The following is an 18,978-nucleotide window of genomic DNA, read 5'->3' as shown; positions in this document are numbered from 1 at the left end:
GATACTTGGCGCGTATCGGATACCGGAATCGGAAGTTCCATGATTCAAAATTCAGAAATTCAGCCAATGAGAAAGATTCCAAGTGTGGGCACATCCTGTTTAGCATGGAGGGCATGAAACTACTGGCAAGGCTGTGATTGGCTGCTTAAATGATGTCATGATGCAGTTTAAAAGTCGCTGGCGCCATTTTGCGATCACTCTGCTGTGAATTCAGTTAGTGACAGGACGCTGTTTGCTGACTGAGGGACAGTTTAGAGATAGCGATTTGCTTCTTTGTGCTTTCCAAAGGCTAATTTAGCAACCGCTGTGTTCACCTACTAATCACCTTCCTTTTGCCTTGTAGCGCTGTTTTCACAGCGATCTGCAAGGTCTCTCTGTGTGTGTGTGTGAGTGCAGCCCACTCTCTAGTCTGAGTGCAGCCACATAGGCCATCCATAGCTGGTTGTATTCAGTTCAGGGAGGGTGGTTCATTGCCTCATACTGTCCTTTTTTTTTTTTTTTTTGAAGTAGTGCAGGCTGCTGCACATTTTTTCCAAAAATTCCTATTAGTGTCTTTCCACCCGTCTCCAGCTAATTTGTGGAAAAACACTACATAGGATAAAGTAGAGGAGGGTTTTTGGGCCTTGCAGCGCCGTTTACGGCTGTCTGCACGGTCTCCGTGTGACTGCAGCTCGCCCTGTAGTCTGTGAGCAGCCGTAGCTTGGTTGTCTCCAGCTCAGGGTTGTTCACTGCGTCATACCGCCAAATCAATTTTCATTTTGTTTTCAAGTAGTGTAGTCTGCTGCTAATTAATTTAAAAAAATCCTATTAGTGTCTTTCCACCCGTCTCCAGCTAATTTGTGGAAAAACACTACATAGGATAAAGTAGAGGAGGGTTTTTGGGCCTTGCAGCGCCGTTTACGGCTGTCTGCACGGTCTCCGTGTGACTGCAGCTCGCCCTGTAGTCTGTGAGCAGCCGTAGCTTGGTTGTCTCCAGCTCAGGGTTGTTCACTGCGTCATACCGCCAAATCAATTTTCATTTTGTTTTCAAGTAGTGTAGTCTGCTGCTAATTAATTTAAAAAAATCCTATTAGTGTCTTTCCACCTGTCTCCAGCTAATTTGTGGAAAAACACTATATAGGATAAAGTAGAGGAGGGTTTTTGGGCCTTGCAGCGCCGTTTACGTCTGTCTGCACGGTCTCCGTGTGACTGCAGCTCTATCCGTTGTCAGTTCAGCCCCAAAAAAATAAATAAATAATAAAGTTCACCAAACACACCAGTTACACCACTTTACATTTGTGTAGGCCACATTAGCTCATATTCAAGTCTAGTCCACACTTTAGAAAATTAGTGTGTCTTATACCTGTTAGGAGGAGTTGCTCAGGAATAAGCACACAAAGCCGTTAGTACTTTTCTGCTTATCTTTATCAGTCAACCAAGATGAAGAAGGCAGTGAGTAAGGCACGTGGGCGTGGGCGTGGGCGCGGAGCAGGGAGGGGACGTGGGGATTCTGTGCCTGCTGCGGGCACCGGTGAGTCATCAGCACCCACTTTCACAAGGGAACAGTCGTTCATGCGCAGCTTTGTCGCCGAGCGCCGTACACCGCTGCTGCGTCAAGACCAAATTGAAGCCGTTGTGGGATGGATGGCAGCTAATGCATCAACTTCCATTAGTGCCACATCCTCTCAGACACAGAGCACTGGAGAGCAGCCATCTGTCTCTTCACCACCTGCAAAATTGCCCAGGCAGACAGAGATCCCAGGACAGGAGCAGTCTCTACTTCTGTTCTCTGAATCATCTCTTGGCTTGGAAACAGGGGGCCAGCCAAGCAGCATTGGAGAAATGGAAGAAGAGGCAGGGTGCAGTGATGCCCAACCGCTTTTTCTGTCTTCCTCTGAAGAGGCGGGTGGGCCAGTGGCTCCGGTCACCACCTCGCAGGCCGCATCAGCTGATGATGACACTCAGGTGCCACTTACTGGTGCGTGCTCTGCCGCTGAGACTACCCAGGAGGAGCAGTTGGGGGCAGAGGGTAGTGTAGATGATGAGGTCCTTGACCCATCTTGGCGTCAGGGACAGGAAGGTGGTGGGAGCAGCTCTGAGGAAGAGATTCCCCGTACGGCCCAAAGAGGGAGAGGGAGGGGGAAGACTGCGGATCCTGCAGCCTCCGCTTTGGCACCCGTAAGGAGCATGTCTCTTCCAAAAGTCAAAAGGGGGGCTCCCAAGACTTGCAGTGCCTGGTCCTTTTTTGACACAGTTGCAGATGACATTTGCTATGTCAGATGCAAGGTGTGTCATCAAAAAATCAAAAGAGGTCAAAAAGTCGCCAACCTCAATACCTCCAACATGTGGAAACATGTGCGCAACAGGCACCCGGCGGAGTTAGACAAACACACTGAAGAGCTAGGCCAACCAACAGCGGCAGCTACCACCTCTTCAGCTCGTGTTGCCTCTTCCTCTAGCTCACACGCAGCTGGTTCGGCTTCCTCCCAGGATCGCCGTGGAAGAACCTCTGGCCCTGTTGTCCAGAGACCCGCTGTCATTCCACCCGCAGCACCACTTTCCCAGTCAACCACACACTCCCAGCCCAGTCTACAGCCATCGGTAGTACAGGCATGGGAGAAAAGGCGGCCTTTCTCGTCAAACCACCCACGAGCACAGGCTCTGACTGCAGGCATTGCCAAACTTCTGTCACTGGAAATGCTGTCATTCAGGCTGGTGGAGACTGACAGCTTCCGTGACTTGATGTCATTGGCAGTCCCACAGTACAGTGTGCCCAGCCGCTTTTACTTCAGCAGGCAAGCCATCCCTGCCCTGCACAAGCATGTTGAGGGACACATAAAACACGCGCTACTGAACGCCGTCAGTAGCAAGGTCCACCTCACCACCGATGCGTGGACCAGTCAACATGGACAGGGGCGATACCTTTCCCTCACTGCCCATTGGGTTAATGTAGTTGAGCCGGGTACAGACCGTGCGAGTGGCGCAGGACGTGTCCTGCCCACTCCAAGGATTGCAGGAATCCATTCTGTACGCATTGACTCCTCCTCTTACACCAGTTCCTCAGAATCATCGCTGCAGGAGCCGTCACAGTCCACCTCCACATGGACCCGTGATGAACGTGTACCTGTTACGACCGACATGAGCACAGCCGTGGCCAAACGTCAACAGGCCGTCTTGAAATTAATTTTTTGGGGGAATCGTAGCCACACAGCGCAGGAGCTCTGGAATGCCATCAAGCAGGAGAGCGATGTGTGGTTTGAGCCAGCGAATCTCCAGCCAGGCATGGTAGTGTGTGATAATGGCCGAAATCTGGTGGCAGCCCTGGGCCTCGGCAACCTCACTCACATCCCATGTCTGGCACATGTGCTCAATTTGGTCGTGCAGAGTTTTTTGAGGGACTATCCGGATCTTGATGCACTGCTGCACAAGGTCCGCCTAGAGTGTGCTCACTTGCGGCGTTCCAGCACGGCAAAAGCGCGCATTGCGGCTCTGCAGCGCCGACACCGCCTGCCGGAACATCGCATCATATGTGACCTACCTACCAGGTGGAATTCCACGTTACATATGTTGGAGCGGTTGTGTGAGCAGCAGCAAGCTGTAATGGAGTACCAGCTGTATCAGGCGCAAAAAAGTCGCAGTCAGCGCCGTACAGACTTCACAACCACAGAGTGGGCCACTATGAAGGATGTCTGCCAGGTTTTGCGTCCCTTTGATTATTCCACGCGGATGGCGAGTGCAGATGATGCACTAGTCAGCATGACTGTCCCCCTTATCTGCCTGCTTGAAAAATCACTGCAAGCGCTAAGGGATGATGTTGTGGAAGAGGTGGAGGATGAGGATTCACCACTTCCATCATCTTCTGGACAGTCAGCGCCACGTGGTTCCTCACAAACGCGTAGGCAGGGGACAGTTTGTGAGGAGGATGAGGAGGAGTCAATGGAGGAGGAAGACATCCGTCCAGAGGAGGGAGTTCCCGAATTGTCCAGTACTCAGTGTGTACAGCGAGGGTGGGGTGATGACGAGCGGGCAGAGATCACGCCTCCAGCTGGGGACAGCGTTTCTTGGGCAGTTGGCAGTCTGCAGCACATGGTGGATTACATGCTGCAGTGCCTGAGAAACGACCGCCGCATCGACCACATTCTCAACATGTCTGATTATTGGGTGTTCACCCTCCTCGATCCTCGCTACCGGGACAACGTAGAAAGCCTCATCACACCGTTGAACCGGGAGCGAAAAATGCGGGAGTACCAAGACACACTGGTCAGTTCCATCATCTTCTCCATTCCAACTGAGAGAAGTGCTGCTACTGCATTCCAAAGCAGCTCAGTGCGTCCAGGCAGTGGTGGAGGCTCTGCACAAAGAGGGAGCAGAAGCAGTGCCTCTGCCCAAGGCAAGACCAGTATGGCCCAACTGTGGCACAGTTTTGTGTGCCCCCCACAAAAGTCTACACCATCACAGACGGCTCCAGTCAGCAGGAGGCAACGGTTCCGTCAGATGGTGACAGACTACATGTCTTGCCCTCTTGCTGTACTCCCAGACGGCTCTTCCCCTTTCAAGTTTTGGGTCTCAAAGCTGGATACATGGCCAGAGCTAAGCCAGTATGCATTGGAGGTGCTGTCTTGCCCTGCGGCCAGTGTATTATCGGAACGTGTCTTTAGTGCTGCAGGTGGTGTACTAACTGACCGTCGCATGCGACTATCCTCCGATAACGTTGACCGGCTTACTTTCCTGAAAATGAACAAGGCCTGGATCTCGCAGGAATTTGCCACTCCTCCTCCTGATTAAATAATTAGGTCACTGTATACGTTATCCAGGTCTCCTGTTGTGTTCATCTTTCTACCACCTGAACTTAAATTCCTGGGCTCCAACACCGCCAGTTGAGGCTCAGACGTGCCGTCTGCACAGTCAAAACATACGACCCAGTGTTATTGGGTTTCAGTAACGTCAGCTGATCCCCAGCTGTGTAGCCGGCAATGTGTCATGCGACCGCCACGCTGACACAACAACTGAAATGTAAGGGAATCTGTCCCCCCCCCCCCCCCCCAAGGCGTTTGTTACTGAAAGAGCCACCTTGTGCAGCAGTAATGCTGCACAAGGAAAAAGGTAGCTATTTTGGTTTTGCTCCTTGCACACGCAAAACTTAACACTTATAAAATGTGTCCACTGATACCGTAAAACCGTCCCGGAGGTGGGACTTTCCTTCGTAATATGACGCAGCACAGCCGTCATTCCTACCCCCCCGGCGCCGCGCCCCGGCTCCTCAGCGTTGTTTGATTCCGTCCCGGAGCCTGCGCTGTTATGTTATCCCGTGGCCAGGCACACTTAGCGCTGCCCGTCTTCTGGCATCATTTGGTGTCAGGCTGGCTGCGCCTGTGCGGCCACGCTGGCCGAGAGCCCGCCTCGCAGTGTCTTCTGATTTAATCCCACTGGGGGCCTGGGATCTATGGACATGCGCAGTGCATATCTGAACCTCCAACTCTCACTCATCTCCCTATGGCTTCTTCAGACTGTTCGGTGTCAGCTGGTCCCTAATAGCATTCCACGGCCGTGACACCGCACAGTCTGGAAAAGAAGCCGTAGGGAGGGGAGTGAGAGGCGAGGATATGCACTGCGCATGGCCATGGATCCCAGGCCCCCAGTGGGATTACATCAGAAGACACTGCGAGGCGGGCTCTCGGACAGCGCGGCCGCACAGGCGCAGCCAGCCTGACACCAAATGATGTCAGAAGATGGGCAGCGCTAAGTGTGCCTGGCCACGGGATAACATAACAGCGCAGGCTCCGGGACGGAATCAAACAACGCTGAGGAGCCGGGGCACGGCGGCGTGGGGGTAGTAATGATGGCTGTGCTGCGTCATATTACGAAGGAAAGTCCCACCTCCGGGACGGTTTCACGGCTTCAGGGGACACATTTTATAAGTGTTTAGTTCTGTGTTTGCAAGGAGCATGATGAAAAGAGCCACCTTTTCCTTTTGCATCTTTTGTGCTGCACAAGCTGGCTCTTTCAGCTACAAACGCCTTGGGGGGGGGGGTTAAAGGTTCCCTTTCGACTTTCTCAGGCTTCGGCCTACATTGTGTTCCTCTGCTTTTCCACCTGCCCCTGGGCTCCAACACCGCTAGTTGCCGTCCAGAAGTGCTGTACGCACAGTCAACAGTCCCTCCTCTGTTATTGGGGTTCAGTAACGTCAGCTGTTCCCCTGCTGTGTGTGTGGCAATCCCTCCTACCTCCTCCAACCTCCTCCAACCTCCTCCTCCTCCACCTGTCCCTGGGCTCCAACACCGCCAGTTGCCGTCCAGAAGTGCTGTACGCACAGTCAACAGTCCCTCCTCTGTTATTGGGGTTCAGTAACGTCAGCTGTTCCCCTGCTGTGTGTGTGGCAATCCCTCCTACCTCCTCCAACCTCCTCCTCCTCCACCTGTCCCTGGGCTCCAACACCGCCAGTTGCCGTCCAGAAGTGCTGTACGCACAGTCAACAGTCCCTCCTCTGTTATTGGGGTTCAGTAACGTCAGCTGTTCCCCTGCTGTGTGTGTGGCAATCCCTCCTACCTCCTCCAACCTCCTCCTCCTCCACCTGTCCCTGGGCTCCAACACCGCCAGTTGCCGTCCAGAAGTGCTGTACGCACAGTCAACAGTCCCTCCTCTGTTATTGGGGTTCAGTAACGTCAGCTGTTCCCCTGCTGTGTGTGTGGCAATCCCTCCTACCTCCTCCAACCTCCTCCTCCTCCACCTGTCCCTGGGCTCCAACACCGCCAGTTGCCGTCCAGAAGTGCTGTACGCACAGTCAACAGTCCCTCCTCTGTTATTGGGGTTCAGTAACGTCAGCTGTTCCCCTGCTGTGTGTGTGGCAATCCCTCCTACCTCCTCCAACCTCCTCCTCCTCCACCTGTCCCTGGGCTCCAACACCGCCAGTTGCCGTCCAGAAGTGCTGTACGCACAGTCAACAGTCCCTCCTCTGTTATTGGGGTTCAGTAACGTCAGCTGTTCCCCTGCTGTGTGTGTGGCAATCCCTCCTACCTCCTCCAACCTCCTCCAACCTCCTCCTCCTCCACCTGTCCCTGGGCTCCAACACCGCCAGTTGCCGTCCAGAAGTGCTGTACGCACAGTCAACAGTCCCTCCTCTGTTATTGGGGTTCAGTAACGTCAGCTGTTCCCCTGCTGTGTGTGTGGCAATCCCTCCTACCTCCTCCAACCTCCTCCAACCTCCTCCTCCTCCACCTGTCCCTGGGCTCCAACACCGCCAGTTGCCGTCCAGAAGTGCTGTACGCACAGTCAACAGTCCCTCCTCTGTTATTGGGGTTCAGTAACGTCAGCTGTTCCCCTGCTGTGTGTGTGGCAATCCCTCCTACCTCCTCCAACCTCCTCCAACCTCCTCCTCCTCCACCTGTCCCTGGGCTCCAACACCGCCAGTTGCCGTCCAGAAGTGCTGTACGCACAGTCAACAGTCCCTCCTCTGTTATTGGGGTTCAGTAACGTCAGCTGTTCCCCTGCTGTGTGTGTGGCAATCCCTCCTCCTCCACCTGTCCCTGGGCTCCAACACCGCCAGTTGCCGTCCAGAAGTGCTGTACGCACAGTCAACAGTCCCTCCTCTGTTATTGGGGTTCAGTAACGTCAGCTGTTCCCCTGCTGTGTGTGTGGCAATCCCTCCTACCTCCTCCAACCTCCTCCAACCACCTCCTCCTCCTCCACCTGTCCCTGGGCTCCAACACCGCCAGTTGCCGTCCAGAAGTGCTGTACGCACAGTCAACAGTCCCTCCTCTGTTATTGGGGTTGAGTAACGTCAGCTGTTCCCCTGCTGTGTGTGTGGCAATCCCTCCTACCTCCTCCAACCTCCTCCAACCTCCTCCTCCTCCACCTGTCCCTGGGCTCCAACACCGCCAGTTGCCGTCCAGAAGTGCTGTACGCACAGTCAACAGTCCCTCCTCTGTTATTGGGGTTCAGTAACGTCAGCTGTTCCCCTGCTGTGTGTGTGGCAATCCCTCCTACCTCCTCCAACCTCCTCCTCCTCCACCTGTCCCTGGGCTCCAACACCGCCAGTTGCCGTCCAGAAGTGCTGTACGCACAGTCAACAGTCCCTCCTCTGTTATTGGGGTTCAGTAACGTCAGCTGTTCCCCTGCTGTGTGTGTGGCAATCCCTCCTACCTCCTCCAACCACCTCCTCCTCCTCCACCTGTCCCTGGGCTCCAACACCGCCAGTTGCCGTCCAGAAGTGCTGTACGCACAGTCAACAGTCCCTCCTCTGTTATTGGGGTTCAGTAACGTCAGCTGTTCCCCTGCTGTGTGTGTGGCAATCCCTCCTACCTCCTCCAACCTCCTCCAACCTCCTCCTCCTCCACCTGTCCCTGGGCTCCAACACCGCCAGTTGCCGTCCAGAAGTGCTGTACGCACAGTCAACAGTCCCTCCTCTGTTATTGGGGTTCAGTAACGTCAGCTGTTCCCCTGCTGTGTGTGTGGCAATCCCTCCTCCTCCACCTGTCCCTGGGCTCCAACACCGCCAGTTGCCGTCCAGAAGTGCTGTACGCACAGTCAACAGTCCCTCCTCTGTTATTGGGGTTCAGTAACGTCAGCTGTTCCCCTGCTGTGTGTGTGGCAATCCCTCCTACCTCCTCCAACCTCCTCCAACCACCTCCTCCTCCTCCACCTGTCCCTGGGCTCCAACACCGCCAGTTGCCGTCCAGAAGTGCTGTACGCACAGTCAACAGTCCCTCCTCTGTTATTGGGGTTGAGTAACGTCAGCTGTTCCCCTGCTGTGTGTGTGGCAATCCCTCCTACCTCCTCCAACCTCCTCCTCCTCCACCTGTCCCTGGGCTCCAACACCGCCAGTTGCCGTCCAGAAGTGCTGTACGCACAGTCAACAGTCCCTCCTCTGTTATTGGGGTTCAGTAACGTCAGCTGTTCCCCTGCTGTGTGTGTGGCAATCCCTCCTACCTCCTCCAACCTCCTCCAACCTCCTCCTCCTCCACCTGTCCCTGGGCTCCAACACCGCCAGTTGCCGTCCAGAAGTGCTGTACGCACAGTCAACAGTCCCTCCTCTGTTATTGGGGTTCAGTAACGTCAGCTGTTCCCCTGCTGTGTGTGTGGCAATCCCTCCTACCTCCTCCAACCACCTCCTCCTCCTCCACCTGTCCCTGGGCTCCAACACCGCCAGTTGCCGTCCAGAAGTGCTGTACGCACAGTCAACAGTCCCTCCTCTGTTATTGGGGTTCAGTAACGTCAGCTGTTCCCCTGCTGTGTGTGTGGCAATCCCTCCTACCTCCTCCAACCTCCTCCAACCACCTCCTCCTCCTCCACCTGTCCCTGGGCTCCAACACCGCCAGTTGCCGTCCAGAAGTGCTGTACGCACAGTCAACAGTCCCTCCTCTGTTATTGGGGTTCAGTAACGTCAGCTGTTCCCCTGCTGTGTGTGTGGCAATCCCTCCTACCTCCTCCAACCTCCTCCTCCTCCACCTGTCCCTGGGCTCCAACACCGCTAGTTGCCGTCCAGAAGTGCTGTACGCACAGAGCCAAACACCTCGCCAATGTGTTAGTGGGGTTCAGCACCGCGAGCTGTTCCCCTGCTGTGTATACGGCAACGTGTACTGCGACCGCCACGCAGACACAACAAGTTAAATGTAAGGGAACCTGACCCCCCCCCCCCCCCAGGCGTTTGTTACTGAAGGAGCCACCTTGTGCAGCAGTAATGATGCAAAGGGAAAAAGTGCCTCTTTTCGTGATGCTCCTTGCACATGCTGAACCTAACACTTATGAAATGTGTCCCCACACAGCGTTAAACCGTCCGGTAGGTGGAACTTTCCTTTGTCGTGTGACGCAGCACAGCCATCATTTTTACCCCCTTGGCGCCGTGCGCCCCCTCCTCAGCGTTGTTTGAATCTGTCCCGGAGCCTGCGCTGTTAGGTTAGCCCTTGGCCATGCACACATGTTGCGCTGCCCGTCTTCTGACCTCATTTGGTGTCAGGCTGGCTGCGCCTGTGCGGGTGCGCTGGCCGAGATCCCGCCTCGCAGTGTCGTCTAATGTAATCCCACCGCGGGCCTGTGATCCGTGCCCGTGCGCAGTGCATATCCTCTCCTCTCACTCCCCTCCCTACGGCTTCTTCAGACTGTGCGATGTCAGCTGGTCCCTAATAGCATGCCACGGCCGTGACACCGCACAGTCTGAAAAAGCCGTAGGGAGGGGAGTGAGAGGAGAGGATATGCACTGCGCACGGGCACGGATCACAGGCCCGCGGTGGGATTACATTAGACGACACTGCGAGGCGGGATCTCGGCCAGCGCACCCGCACAGGCGCAGCCAGCCTGACACCAAATGAGGTCAGAAGACGGGCAGCGCAACATGTGTGCATGGCCAAGGGCTAACCTAACAGCGCAGGCTCCGGGACAGATTCAAACAACGCTGAGGAGGGGGCGCACGGCGCCAAGGGGGTAAAAATGATGGCTGTGCTGCGTCACACGACAAAGGAAAGTTCCACCTACCGGACGGTTTAACGCTGTGAGGAGACACATTTCATAAATGTTTGGTTCCGCATGTACAAGGACCATAATTAAAAGAGCTAAGTTTACCTTTTCCAGCATTAGTGCTGTACACAATGGCTCTTTCAGCTACAAACGCCTGGGGGGGGGGGGGGTTAAAGGTTTCCTTTCAACTTGCTCGAGTGCAGGCTTCGGCCTACACTCCGCTCCCCCTGCTCCTCCTGCTGACCCTGGGCTCTAACACCGCCAGTTTTTGCCCAGATGTGCTAGCTGCACAGAGAAAAACACCAGCCAATGTGTCAGTGGGGTTCAGCACCGCCAGCTGTTCCCCTGCTGTGTAGCCGGCAACGTGTCCTGCGACCGCCACGCAGACACAAGAACTGAAATTGAAGGGAACCTGTCCCCCCTCCCCCAGGTGTTTCTATGTTTTACAGCTACCTTGAACAGCAGTAATGCTGCATGTGTTCAAGGTGGCTCAGAAACTTATTCTCCTTGCCCATGTTGAAGTGAACACGTCTAAAATGTGTCCTCTGTGACCATTAAAACGTCCCTCAGGTGTGATTTGACTTTGTATTGACACACGCAACAAGCTCCTTGGTAACGCTGCCCGTCTTCTGGCATCATTGTTTGGCTGGCTGCGCCTCTGCGGCCGCCCTGACCCACACAACGCCCCTCGTTGTCTTATTTAATGGGACTGCGAGGGTGTGATTGATGGGCAGGATCAGTGCATCAGTTCGCCTGTCCCTCCTCTCCTTCCGCCTTCTTCGGACTGTGCGGCTTCATGGCCGTGGCATGCGATAAGGGATCAGATGACGCCGCACAGTCTGAAGCGGGTGTAAGGACCCGAGTGTGAGAGGCCAACATATGTGCTGCGCCAGGCCCTGAATCCCAGCCCCGCAGTGTTTTAACAATGTTAAGACACTGCGGGGCTGGGATTCATGGGCATCGCGAACCGCACCGGCCGACATTACATGATGCCAGAAGATGGGCAGCGCTAACGGCGCTAGGCCAGGGGATAACACGACAGCGCAGACTCCTGTACAGCAAATAACAACGCTCGGGAGGCTGCACCCAGCACCAAGGTGGGATTCTTGACACCTGTGCTGCGTCTCATTACAAAGGGAACTCTCGCCTCCATTACACAGTTTGACTGTATAAAGGGCTGAATGTTATACGTGTTCCATTCAGCGTGTGCAAGGAGAAAAATTACAAGAGCAACCTTTGACTTGCGCAGCACTGCTGCTGCATAAGCTGTGGCTCTTCTACTTTGTAACCCCTGAGGGGGGGTTAAAGGTGACTTTTGAAATCGGTTCAATTAGGCTTCGGCCTACACTCTGCTCCACCTGCAGAGCCCGGGCTCCAACAACGCTAGTTGCTGTCCGGAAGTGCTGGCTGCACAGAGCCAAACACCTCGCCAATGTGTCAGTGGGGTCCAGCACCGCCAGCTGTTCCCCTGCTGTGTAGCCGGCAACGTGTCCTGCAAAAGCCACGCAGACACAACAGACCCAAAGCTGCCGCCAGTGCAGGCTTCGGCCTACACTCCCCTCCCCCTGCTCCTCCTCCTCCTGCTCCTCCTCCTGCTGTCCCTGGGCTCTAACACACCGCCAGTTGGGGCCCAGATGTGCTAGCTGCACAGAGAAAAACACCAGCCAATGTGTCAGTGGGGTCCAGCACCGCCAGCTGTTCCCCTGCTGTGCAGCCGGCAACGTGTCCTGCAAAAGCCACGCAGACACAAGAACTGAAATTGAAGGGAACCTGTCCCCCCTCCCCCAGGCGTTTTTACGTTATCCAGCCACCTTGTACAGCGGTAATGCTGCATGTGTGCAAGGTGGCTCAGAAACGTATTCTCCTCGCACATGTGGAACTGAAAACACGTCTGAAAGGTGTCCTCTGTGTGACCATTTAACCGTCCCGGTGGTGTGACTTTCCTTTGTAATGACACGCTGCAACCCCCTTGGTAGCGCTGCCCGTCTTCTGGCATCATTGTTTGGCTGGCTGCGCCTCTGCGGCCGCCCTGACCCACACAACGCCCCTCGGTGTCTTATTTATTGGGACTGCGAGGGTGTGATTGATGGGCAGGATCAGTGCATCAGTTCGCCTGTCCCTCCTCTCCTTCCGCCTTCTTCGGACTGTGCGGCTTCATGGCCGTGGCATGCGATAAGGGATCAGATGACGCCGCACAGTCTGAAGCGGGTGTAAGGACCCGAGTGTGAGAGGCCAACATATGTGCTGCGCCAGGCCCTGAATCCCAGCCCCGCAGTGTTTTAACAATGTTAAGACACTGCGGGGCTGGGATTCATGGGCATCGCGAACCGCACCGGCCGACATTACATGATGCCAGAAGATGGGCAGCGCTAACGGCGCTAGGCCAGGGGATAACACGACAGCGCAGACTCCTGTACAGCAAATAACAACGCTCGGGAGGCTGCACCCAGCACCAAGGTGGGATTCTTGACACCTGTGCTGCGTCTCATTACAAAGGGAACTCTCGCCTCCATTACACAGTTTGACTGTATAAAGGGCTGAATGTTATACGTGTTCCATTCAGCGTGTGCAAGGAGAAAAATTACAAGAGCAACCTTTGACTTGCGCAGCACTGCTGCTGCATAAGCTGTGGCTCTTCTACTTTGTAACCCCTGAGGGGGGGTTAAAGGTGACTTTTGAAATCGGTTCAATTAGGCTTCGGCCTACACTCTGCTCCACCTGCAGAGCCCGGGCTCCAACAACGCTAGTTGCTGTCCGGAAGTGCTGGCTGCACAGAGCCAAACACCTCGCCAATGTGTCAGTGGGGTCCAGCACCGCCAGCTGTTCCCCTGCTGTGTAGCCGGCAACGTGTCCTGCAAAAGCCACGCAGACACAACAGACCCAAAGCTGCCGCCAGTGCAGGCTTCGGCCTACACTCCCCTCCCCCTGCTCCTCCTCCTCCTGCTCCTCCTCCTGCTGTCCCTGGGCTCTAACACACCGCCAGTTGGGGCCCAGATGTGCTAGCTGCACAGAGAAAAACACCTCGCCAATGTGTCAGTGGGGTCCAGCACCGCCAGCTGTTCCCCTGCTGTGCAGCCGGCATCGTGTCCTGCAAAAGCCACGCAGACACTTGCTCTTGTACCTTCTGCTCCCCATCCTGGTTCCAGTACCGTCAGCTGGTTCCGGGCAGAGCCTTTGGCTTAGGTGCCTCCCTTTGGTATCCGAGTTCCACCAACGTCAGGTGGTCCTTGGTAGTGCTTTCAGGCACGGGTACCTCCTGCTTAGTAACCGGGTTCCAGTAACGTCAGCTGGTCCTCGGTAGTTCCATTGGCTCTTGGACCTTCGGCTACCCATCCGGGTTCCAGCACCGTCAGCTGGTTCTCGGCAGTGTCTTTTGCTCTTGTACCTTCTGCTCCCCATCCTGGTTCCAGTACCGTCAGCTGGTTCCGGGCAGAGCCTTTGGCTTAGGTGCCTCCCTCTGGGTATCCGAGTTCCACCAACGTCAGGTGGTCCTTGGTAGTGCTTTCAGCACAGGTACCTCCTGCTTAGTAACCGGGTTCCAGTAACGTCAGCTGGTCCTCGGTAGTTCCATTGGCTCTTGGACCTTCGGGTAGCCATCCGAGTTCCAGTTCCATCAGCTGGTTCTCGGCATTTTCTCAGCCTTCTTGTACCTTCTGCTACATTTCCAAGTTCAAGAGACTAAACACAATGACCCAGAAGACCACCCCTAAGATGACGACGACACCAGAGACGACAACCACCGTGATGACGACGACCCTGGAGACGATGACCCCGAAGACCACCCCGATGACGACGACCCCGGAGACGACGACCCTGAAGACCACCCCGATGACGACGACCCCGGAGACGACGACCCTGGAGACGACGGCGACCTGGAAGACCGAGAAGCAGAAGAACAAGAGGCTGCAGAACAAAGAGCAGAAGGACATTAAGCATAACACAAAATATCAGAGCAAAAAATATTATGTAAATTATAAGCAGAAGAAGACTAAGCAGTGTATGGGGGTGAGTCCGTTCCTCCTCGTGGTGCCCCTGGATAAAGCCTGATGCTGCAGGCCAAACTGAACGCGGACAAATGTAACTGTTTTGTGACAGGCAGAACGGAAGGTGTAATCTTCAAACTTTTATAGATAACAACTACGGGAATGCCTGTCACAAATAAGAATATGATGAAGAAGTAGAATATGATGAAGATAATAGTAAACTAAAAACAATATGAACAATGTAACCCAAAAAATAATAGGTAGAAGATGAAGAAGAAGATGAATAAGGTGAAGAAGTTGATGTCAAAGAAGCTGATGATGAGGATAATTAAGAAGAAAGCGTGGGAGAAGTAAAAAAGAAGGTGAAGGGCGTGGAAGTAGTGAAACATCAATATCTGACATAAAAAAAAAAAAAAAAACATATTCAAATTCTTTCTAACGCCGAACTTCATAAAAAAAAATAAAAAATCCTGCTATTCTATTACATTGGGCTAAACCTCTGTCCCTTTAATATCTCCGCCACGTCCCCCAATACATCCTACAATATTCTTAGTTGTTTTCCTTCATGTAGAATGAACCTACAAGTGTATAAAGGGTTTATTTTAATTCCGATATTTTCGTCCCATTGACTTGCATTGGGATCGGGTATCGGTATCGGATTGGATTCCGATACTGTGACGGTATCGGCCGATACTTTCCGATACCGATACTTTCCGATATCGGAAAGTATCGCTCAACACTATCCACGAGTTTATTTGAAAAACAAAACAATTAAATCTTTATGACACTTAAATCCAATTTGCGTAATAACTTGTAACACAGTGTACATGCCAACTGTAGCCTGACCTTAAAGGGTTATAATCCCACCTTCAAAGATGGATATTGTCAGATAGTTCTTGTAAACACAAGCACTTATGCAATTTACCCTTTATTAATATTTTCAGCAGTTCTTGAGATATTGCCACTTTTTTTTACAGCTTGTTGCCTAGGAGACTGACCACCGCTGCTGTCTAGTTTGTAAGCAATGCGCTGAGGCTGGCCAGGATTAGTCGATAACAGCAAGCTTCAGCGATCCTTGCCAGCTTTAAAACAAAGCTTACAAGCTGAACAGAAAAGAGCTTGCAAGCGCTACGCAGCAGCGATGGTCGGTTTCCAAGGTGACAAGTTGTAAACAAAACTGTATCTCAAGTACGGCTAAAAAGTTTAATGAGCGATAAATTGCAAAAGTGCTTGTATTTAAAAGAACTATCTGACAATACCAATGTGCAAAAATGGGAAAAAGCCCTTAAAGTTTATTGAGCACCAGAATTAACTAACATGTTTTAGGGTTATCCAGGCAATGTCTACACAGGAAGCAGGACCCTATCCCTTGTAACACAGGGCACTCATCAAAAAATGTGAATAAATGCATTTAATGACTATGTATTTCTAGCTCTCTGCCGTTACTACTCAGGTTTTCTCACCTGGATTTTTTTTTTATTGTTTATATTACACACAAAATGAATGCAGATTGTGTGTAATATAGACAATTAAAAATAAAAATCCATCATAGATCGATAAGCAGAGCACACTCACCTGATCTCTCAGTCTGGAGGGCAGCTGCCTGGTTCATATAAAACACCCCCATTTCATTGTGGATATTGCCCAGTCTTTTCAGGACCTGATTCTGCTGCTCGGGGTTTTGGGTCTTAAGGTTTGTAACAATCAGGATATCGCTGGCAGCTTCATAACATTTACAGCTGATGGAGAGCTGGCACTCCAAGTCCGTCATCAGGTCAGTTATGAAGGAAAACCCTGAAAGGGGCAAAAAAGTTGTAGGTAAATTTAAGGTCAAAATGAGCACTTCAGCTGCAAGCAGAGCCTCGATACGGGCCCCTGATCTGCGGCAGAGCCTCGATACGGGCCCCTGATCTGCGGCAGAGCCTCGATACGGGCCCCTGATCTGCGGCAGAGCCTCGATACGGGCCCCTGATCTGCGGCAGAGCCTCGATACGGGCCCCTGATCTGCGGCAGAGCCTCGATACGGGCCCCTGATCTGCGGCAGAGCCTCGATACGGGCCCCTGATCTGCGGCAGAGCCTCGATACGGGCCCCTGATCTGCGGCAGAGCCTCGATACGGGCCCCTGATCTGCGGCAGAGCCTCGATACGGGCCCCTGATCTGCGGCAGAGCCTCGATACGGTCCCCTGATCTGCGGCAGAGCCTCGATACGGTCCCCTGATCTGCGGCAGAGCCTCGATACGGGCCCCTGATCTGCGGCAGAGCCTCGATACGGGCCCCTGATCTGCGGCAGAGCCTCGATACGGGCCCCTGATCTGCGGCAGAGCCTCGATACGGGCCCCTGATCTGCGGCAGAGCCTCGATACGGGCCCCTGATCTGCGGCAGAGCCTCGATACGGGCCCCTGATCTGCGGCCGAGCCTCGATACGGGCCCCTGATCTGCGGCCGAGCCTCGATACGGGCCCCTGATCTGCGACAGAGCCTCGATACGGGCCCCTGATCTGCGGCCGAGCCTCGATACGGGCCCCTGATCTGCGGCCGAGCCTCGATACGGGCCCCTGATCTGCGGCCGAGCCTCGATACGGGCCCCTGATCTGCGGCCGAGCCTCGCTACTGGCCCCTGATCTGCGGCAAAGCCTCGCCTACTGGCCCCTGATCTGCGGCCGAGCCTCGCTACTGGCCCCTGATCTGCGGCAAAGCCTCGCCTACTGGCCCCTGATCTGCGGCCGAGCCTCGCTACTGGCCCCTGATCTGCGGCAAAGCCTCGCCTACTGGCCCCTGATCTGCGGCAGAGCCTCGCTACGGGCCCCTGATCTGCGGCAGAGCGTCGCCACAGGCTCCTGATCTGTTGCAGAATCTCGCTATAGGCTCCTGATCTGTGGCAGAGCCTCGCTACAGGCCCCTGATCTGCGACAGAGCCTCGCTACGGGCCCCTGATCTGCGGCAGAGCCTCGCTACGGGGCCCTGATCTGTTGCAGAATCTTGCTATAGGCCCCGGATCTGCGGCAGAGCCTCACTATATGCCCCTGATCTGCTGCAGAGCCTCACTATATGCCTCTGATCTGCTGCAGAGCCTCGCTATACGCCCCTAATCTGCTGCAGAGCCTCAGTATACGCCCCTGATCTGCTGCAGAGCCTCACTATACGCCCGTGATCTGCTGCAGAGCCTCACTATATGCCCGTGATCTGCTGCAGAGCCTCACTATATGCACCTGATCTGCTGCAGAGCCTCACTATACACCCCTGATCTGCTGCAGAGCCTCACTATACACCCCTGATCTGCTGCAGAGCCTCACTATACACCCCTGATCTGCTGCAGAGCCTCACTATACGCCCCTGATCTGCTGCAGAGCCTCACTATATGCACCTGATCTACTGAAGGGCCAGCCTCACTAAGCTCCTGATCTGCGGCAGAGCCTCGCTACACATCTCAGTTGCTGCAGAGCCTCAGTGTATGCACCTCAGCAACTGCACAGCCTCAATAGATGCACAGTAAATTATAAAAGTATTTTAAGGTCACCAAGGAATTTTTTTTACTACAAAAAGCATGGCATGGATGAACTGCAATTTGTGTGTCCTTGAAGGTGGAGATAGATCATGGGACAGATCATGGCAAAACAGCACTGCCGAAAGGCAAAAGTATTGCCAATACACCAGACTTTTCACAGCACCTCATTACCACCTCTGTAAGGCATAGAGTCCGCACAGATTGTTTTCCTACAAGTTTGCTTTTTAATGGGCCAATTATTAGGTGCAGTTAATGCTCACTAGATGTTCTGCCGTAGGGGAGAGCACGTTAGTGACGAGGAGGTTATACATTATGAACAGCGAGGACACGTCGGAGCGAGGACACGTCAGCAGGACGGCAGTCAGCAGGACTCACCTTCACAGCTGGACTCCCTGTGCAGACTATGCAGAATCTCTTGATCGTCCCTTGTTTGGTAGTTATATTCCTCGAAGTAGGCGGCTCGATTGCCAGCGTTCTGGGCCAGCATGAGATGGATGTCACCGCAGAGTGCGAGGTACTGACACAGCAGCAGCATCACCTCGGGAACTTGGTTTGTACATAGGCAGCTGTAAGCATCTAGAGCGGAGGAAGAAGAGAGGAGCTGCACGTGTCAATCGACGTCCTAATAGAAAACCGTAGCATCTATCAGCACTGACCCCAAGCGACATACACATGCATATCTGGCCAAGCCGGGAGAGAGAAAAGTCATCCACTGGCAGGCAAACACTTCCTGCCTGCAGCCCATAATGATACCAGTATAGAGGAGGCTGAGCACTGCCTCCACGCTGCGTCCCTTGTAAATATCTTACACCATGCAAGCCAAATTCATTCCCACTGTTCATATAATAGATCATAATATCCACGAAAACCATATTTTACTAAATCCATTTATGTTTAATAAGTATTTATAATAAATATTAAAAAAAAGCCAAGTCCAGGTGGCCTTAAAGGCACTGTCCAGGACACTGATATTGGTGACCTATCCTTAAGATTGGGGACGGACATCTTGCGCTGCCACCGATCGACTTTCTACAGCCGGATGTAAGCAGTGTATGAGGAA

General features: G+C 53.7%; 1 protein-coding gene across 2 annotated transcripts in view; it reads right to left on the bottom strand.

Moving 5' to 3' along the window:
• EDRF1 (erythroid differentiation regulatory factor 1) overlaps positions 1 to 18,978 on the bottom strand; it is an 86,412-nt gene that overhangs the window by 49,780 nt on the left and 17,654 nt on the right. For both annotated transcript variants that reach the window (XM_077258362.1, XM_077258361.1), the window contains 2 exons: positions 18,294 to 18,494; positions 15,987 to 16,205 (listed from right to left, as the gene is read on the bottom strand). In XM_077258362.1, coding sequence (XP_077114477.1) covers positions 15,987 to 16,205; positions 18,294 to 18,494 — 420 coding nt within the window. The remainder of the gene's footprint in view (positions 1 to 15,986; positions 16,206 to 18,293; positions 18,495 to 18,978) is intronic.

Source organism: Ranitomeya variabilis, chromosome 4 (genome assembly GCF_051348905.1).
Source record: "Ranitomeya variabilis isolate aRanVar5 chromosome 4, aRanVar5.hap1, whole genome shotgun sequence".
NCBI lineage: Eukaryota > Metazoa > Chordata > Amphibia > Anura > Dendrobatidae > Ranitomeya > Ranitomeya variabilis.
The sequence above is the reverse complement of the archived record's forward strand: the minus strand, read 5'-3'. Positions and strand labels throughout refer to the sequence as shown.